This window comes from Impatiens glandulifera, chromosome 6, assembly GCF_907164915.1.
Source record: "Impatiens glandulifera chromosome 6, dImpGla2.1, whole genome shotgun sequence".
NCBI lineage: Eukaryota > Viridiplantae > Streptophyta > Magnoliopsida > Ericales > Balsaminaceae > Impatiens > Impatiens glandulifera.
In genome coordinates this window covers 13,343,291-13,350,213 of record NC_061867.1, presented here as the reverse complement: position 1 = coordinate 13,350,213, position 6,923 = coordinate 13,343,291, and the positions used below count along the sequence as shown (strand labels likewise).

At 29.6% G+C, this 6,923-nt stretch overlaps 1 protein-coding gene across 1 annotated transcript; it reads left to right on the top strand.

The window, feature by feature from the left end:
- Positions 1-3,607: 3,607 nt before the first annotated feature.
- LOC124943203 (probable carboxylesterase 2) lies at positions 3,608-4,582 on the top strand. Its single transcript, XM_047483751.1, has one exon. It carries the CDS (start codon positions 3,608-3,610, stop codon positions 4,580-4,582), a length of 975 nt encoding a protein of 324 aa, XP_047339707.1.
- Positions 4,583-6,923: the final 2,341 nt, after the last annotated feature.

Below are 6,923 nucleotides of genomic sequence, written 5' to 3'. Positions count from 1 at the left end.
ACGATAAACGTGGTCGGAGTCATGATCGTCGACACAATCAACATGATCTGCACTTCTAACACGTTTTTTGGAAATTATTCGCTTGTGTCCCGAATCTTGGACCGGGATATCAAAAATATGGTCGCTAGGGTTGTTTGAGAATAGGTCGCTTGGGTAGTGATTGTTCTCAGTCATCGATTTTTTTTGGCACTTGATTTTTAAATTTTGAATTTTGTTAACTAAAGTGTAAGAGTGTCGCGTTTCTTTACCGAACTCCTTAATTCCTCTTAAAACGCTTTATGTTAAAATATAACTCATTAACTCCAATAAGGTTAAGACAAACTCATCATGAAAAAAATGAAAAAAAAGAACTAACTCGAATTCATTTAACTAAAGACAAACCTCAAATTAAATAAGAACTCAAACAAAAACTATTAGTTTTGAAAAATTGTTCACCTAAACAAGATGCTTTCAAGTTCTTAGCCATAAACTTCTATTGAAAAAGGATAACAAAAGGAAAAGAACCAAATGAGTTTTAAAATTTAGATTTTTTATTTTTATTTTTTAATGTGGTTAGTTAGTTTGTTGTTAGAACTAGCGATGACAATTGACCGAATTTTAGTTAGGAATACGTTTACTATCTTTGTCTAATTCTACTTCGGAGATTTTTTTACTATCCTTCTCGTCCATTAAGTGAGATTCATTCAGGATACCGTTATATCATATTTTTTTATATAAAAATATAATTTTTTTTGATAAAATTATATTAAATGAAATTTTAATATTATATATAATTTATGAAAATTTATATTATTATAAAAAAATTATAAATCTTATAAAATATAAAAAGTAAATAAATATATTTATAATGTTATATATTTAATTATAATGGTTAGTGTTTGAGAATAGATTATTCCCTTAAAATTACAATACAAGGGTAGGAAATTGCGGGTCAAAATATAATTTGCCTTTCAACAACCTACCTCCTACCTTTTTAATGAGAGTATTTATATAAAAGAAGTTTTTATCCAGTTTTAACTTAGCATGTTTACACTAACTTTTTGTCTCTCCAAACTTAGTTGAATTTCTCCATTTTTCACTTTCTATTTCTATTGCTAAGAGCATGGCTATCCATATCCATGGCACAAAAATGGGTCACGATGCCGGTTGTCGTTGATTGTATAGGTTTATCATGACTAATTGGTTGATCATTTAATGACCAAAACACAATCAATTCATTGCGTCTTGTTTTTGTCAATCTAATAAAATGTTATCATTTATTAGTCTCTAATTAGTTGACCATATATTTTTTATATCTTATCTTTAAAATCCGATTTTAGAATTATTTACAATTTTAAAAAATAAATAAAATTTATCAAAATTTATAATTTTTCAAGATCTATAAATAGAGACCACTCTGCTATATTTTGGAGCACAAAAAAATTACCATTTTCTCCATTTCTTATTAATTATCCTCCTTTATTTACAATTATTCATAAGTAATATTAAATTATTATGGATAACTACAACAATAATTCAAATATTTTAAAAATTAGAAATTAAATATTATTATTATATTTAAAAATTATTTATTATTTTTTTAATTTAAAAATAAAAATAATATTTTTTAATTCATAATCAAAATTATTTTATCAGTATTTAGCATGACCAAAATTTGTGTGATAAAGCTTTTTCATAATTATAATCATGACTATATAAAAACTAGCATTTAGCCCGTGCATTTGCACGAGTAATAATATAAAAAATCGGTAAAAAAATTACGGATAACATTTTTTATTTTATTTTTAACCGTTTTAAGTTTATAGGTGAGTCAACACATAATCCGACCCAAGTATCCATTTACTCAACATCATTATATATTAGTTAGTTAAAAAGTTGAACTTATATTAATATTAAAACGTCCCGCATTTATCAAATTTGGTGTTTGAATTTAAAATATAAAGTTTTTGTAGCCTAGTTGGTTAAAGAGTTGTATTTGTTTTGTTAGGTTACAAGTTCGAAACATACCTCTAGCATTTTTTATTTTATTTTTAACCGTTTTAAATTTTAAAACGGGTAAACCCACAATCCGACCAAAGTATCCAAATTAACCACAGCTCTAGACCCGGCAATCCGGACACTTTAAAAATTAAGCATCATTATATATATAGATTAGTTAGTTAAAAAGTTGAACTTATATTAATGTTAAAACGTCCCGCGTTTATCAAATTTGGTGTTGAATTTAAAATATAAAGTCTTTGTAGCCTAGTTGGTTAAAGAGTTGTACTTGTTTTGTTAGGTTGCAAGTTCGAAACATACTTCTAGCATTTTTAATTTTATTTTTAACCGTTTTAAATTTAAAAACTGGTAAACCCACAATCCGACCCAAATATCCAAATTAACCACAACTCTCGACCCGGCAATCCGGACACTTTAAAAATTAAGCATCATTATTTATATATATATATAGATTGGTTATGGATAGGAATGCCAACACATTGCATTCATCTCATTCTAAATCTCACATACATGTTGTGAGAATTTATATATATATATAGATTGGTTATGGATAGGAATGCCAACACATTGCATTCATCTCATTCTAAATCTCACATACATGTTGTGAGAAGTCTTTATTACATGTAATCATTAGATAGCATGACACATTTATTTTAGATTTGATGTTTTAAATCGGTCAAAGATTGGATATTTAAATTTTAAATGAAACTATCGGTTTATAGTTTCAGACAGATGGAACACAATATTTAGAATGACTTGTATGTTTTATATATTTAAATTGAATATTTTTATAACTAATTATATTTTATAAATTTAGAATCATATTTTTTAACCCATTAATTTTTTTTATCCGATTAATATATATTTTAGATAATAATATTAAAAAAAATATTTTTTAATTTATAATAAAATGGGATATGAATGTTTTAATTTTATAAAATGAAACTAAAATAGTATAAATAAAAAAAATATCCTTATATTCAATAATTGATCACCCAACCCGAATTTATCTGACAATATTTTAATTCAAAATTTTATTTTATCTTGTTTAGAACTTATATAAAGAAGAATTTGAGTGAAAAATATTTTTAAGTTTTTTTTTAATTTTTAAACGATAAATTTAATAATATTATCAAATGGATTATCGTTTAAATAGACAATAAAAACCTAATATTAATGAAGAGAAATCAAATAAATAATAAAAAATGAATGTACTAGGATTCTTTAAAAGGCCAATGGGATACCAACTTATTATTTTCCAAATCCAAACCTCCTAATATCAAAATGATAGTATTTTATAGTAACACACCAAACAATTAAAATGTGAATATCTATTATTTCTCGCTAATCAAATCATACTGGCAAACCAAATTGTAACTCAAATTTTATATATTTTTTAAATGAGTCCGTGGTAGATTCAAATAAAATATAAAGAAAAAATGGTTTAATAATTTGTAATATTTATGAGTCATGAGTCATGGTTGTGGGTAATGAACTCATGGGTGGATTTTTGGTCCATTCAATTCTAAACCATATCTTCTCAATTCTACTATATAATCGCTAAATATATAACACAACAGAGTAGAGATACACAGACTCTAATTCCCAAATGGCTAATCAAAACATGAGAACCAACGAAATAGTTCATGAGATCGAACGCATGATTCGCATTTACAAAGACGGATCAGTAGAAAGATTCATGGGTTGCGAAGTCGTTCCACCATCGATTGATCCCCAAACCGGCGTCCAATCCAAGGACGTCGTCATCTCCCATGAAAACTCCATTTCCGCCCGCCTATATATACCCAAATCACAACCTCACCCATCGAAACTACCTCTCCTAATCTATTTCCACGGCGGCGCTTTCTGCGTCGAGACCGCCTTCTCTCCCATGTATCATAACTACCTCAACTCCCTTGTCTCCGCAGCCAATATAGTCGCAATCTCGGTTGACTACAGAAGAGCGCCGGAGCACCCATTGCCGACCGCGTTTGAAGACTCATGGGAAGCTGTTAAATGGGCTGTGAGCGCTGAAGACGAATGGGTGAAAAACTTTGCGAATCTGGAACGCATTTTCTTCGCCGGGGACAGCGCCGGCGCAAATATAGCGTACCGTATGGGTATAAGAGTTGGGATGGAAGGGTTAACATCGGGAGCAAAGCTGGTGGGTAATATTCTTGTCCACCCGTTTTTTGGAGGAGAGGAACCGATTGGATCGGAAATGGTAAACCATTATTCTGAAACATTAGAGAAATTGTGGCGAATCGCTTGCCCGACGACGGTGACATCGTTGGATGATCCGATGATAAACCCTAGTATGGATCCGAACATTGGAAAGATGGGTTGCGAGAGGGTGTTGGTTTGTGTGGCGGAGAAAGACTGGTTGAAGGATAGAGGTTGGTATTTCTATGAGGAGTTGAAAAGGAGTAATTGGAAAGGGAAACTGGAGATTGTTGAAACGGCTGGAGAGATTCATATCTTCCATTTGTATAATCCAACCGGTGATAATGCTTTGGCTTTTATCAAACTGTTTGTTTCATTCTTCAATGAGGCAGTCAAAGTTAAAGTCAAAGCTAATATGTAACCAGATTCTCCAAATTTAATATTGCAATGGAACCAATTATTGGGTAACTTTTATTTAGATCTTGGAAACTAATAATTGTGTAAATCTATAACAAAACTACTCTCGAGAGTTATTCTTCAAACTTTTGATTTTATTTATGCACTCTTAGACAATTTGATTCAGAGCTATTGGGGGTGGTAATAGATAACAGCGCTCGTATTCTCTGGATTTTGTTGAAAATCGGACTCCCGAAGCCATACCCGATCATTACAATGAGAATTGAACCCTTTAAGTTTTGAATTTCTCTCTGATCGATCTACTCTCCTTTCTACTATTCGTTTATTTATTTATTTATTTTTGACTTATTAACAGGTTTTAGGGGAAAAATATTAATAAAACAAAAGGAAGAAGAGAGATGACATTTTTATAGGTATATCTCTTTTATGTATAAATATTAAAAAAATTTCACAAAATTTGTTCAGGTTAAAATGATAATAATATTAAACAAACAAAATCTACATATTCCCAGACGGGAAACGATCAATAACGACTGTTACTGTTGTAAACCCTAAAAATCTATTTTCTTAAAAAATCTTGAGATTTGAGAAAATTTCAAACTCGGTTTGTGGTGCTGAAAATTTATTAATAAAACATTACATCAAAATTTATACAAAATGTATTTAGATAATTGAAATTAATTATAAAAATTTCTAGGATCAATTAATTATAATAATTAATTTCTATAATCAATTTTATAAATAATTTTAAAAAAAAATATAAATAATATTTTGATTAAAAAAATCTGTATTTTAAAATAATTAAAAATAATTAATTTTAAAGATTATTTATTTGATGAAAAGAGTCGCCAATTGATTTTAATATTAAAATCAATACAAGATTTGTATACTTCTAAAAACGTAATTTATCATAGATTCTGTTGAGTTCAATATTTTGTGATATTTCGGAAAGGCTTTTGCACTACCGTACCCGTTAAAGAACAATCTATACTTTATAAAATCTTGGCTTTTAGATTTAAAAAATTAGTTTATTACGTTTTGTTTAACCAATTATTTTTTAAGTCTTAGACATGTATATGTTTTTCTTGCATTTAAAATTATAAAATAATATTTAAATGCTATTACATGTGATTGATGTCAATGATTATTGAGGAAAACACCTGAAAAATATCATTTTAAGGCATTAGGATCTAAAAATAAATTTAAACAAGTCTTTATCGAAATATTTTTTATGAAAATATTTTAAAAATATTTTGAAATTGTTTTCTATTTTTTTTATTTTAAAAAAATAGTTTGTGCCTTCTAATTTTTACAAAATAATTTAAAATCAAAATCTCAAACAAACAGGCCTTTAGGAAATTGTCGAGGTCGAGAACCGGGTTGGATATGCGGGGCTGGAGCGGGTTTGGCCTGAAGTCAATGGGTTGGACACCCGATCAATGTAGAGGCTGGATTCTTGGTCGCGCGCTGGTCCCTCGGTTGGATGATGGAGTTCATCGGTCGCGCACTCTGGCCCTCGGTCAAATGCTTATATTCTCGGTCGCGCGGGCTGGTCTCCCAATCAGACTAGGGGATTCTCGATTGAAAGTCATTCTGGGCTGGTTTTTTCTCAGTCGAAAACAATGCCAGGATGAAAACCCTCGACTAGAGCTAGAAATCATCAATCGGATGTAGGGGAGGGTTTGATTTTCTCGGTCAAAAATCAAACATAGGCAAAATCCTCGGTTGGATGCCAATAATAGCATGTGCAGGTTTGAGATTTCGATTGGAACCTCCATTCTTCGATATGAAGGAATGATGAGTTGCGTCTAACCTTCAGGATCATTTATAACATCAAGTTGATGCATCATTCGATTGAGATATTGTTCCATTTGATCAGAACAATTCTTGAACAAAAATAAGGATTTTGATTTTAAAGCTTTAATTGAGTATAATGAGCTTACCAATAACTTCCTTACACACATGAAGATCAGGTAAAACCAAAACATGAACACTAACTATTCATTTTAATCCATTCAAGAATTGAATTTTTATTTTTATGAAAATATTGGTTTTTGATCAAACCTAGTCGGATTGCTTGGAATTGATCTAAACATGCTCCTACCACCTTTATAAATATTGTTAGGATCTGGATCCCCAAATCTGACCTGTTTGAAATGATATGTAAAAATGCAAAAAAAGAAAACACAAGAAGATACAAATTTATAGTGATTCACTCAAATGAGCTACTTCAACTTCAGCCGACACCACATTTCACTATGAAGAAGAAGAAATACATAATTTTTGCCTCACACTTTATCTCTCTAGAATTTTGTTTTCTCAATATAAACTCTAAATAATAACAT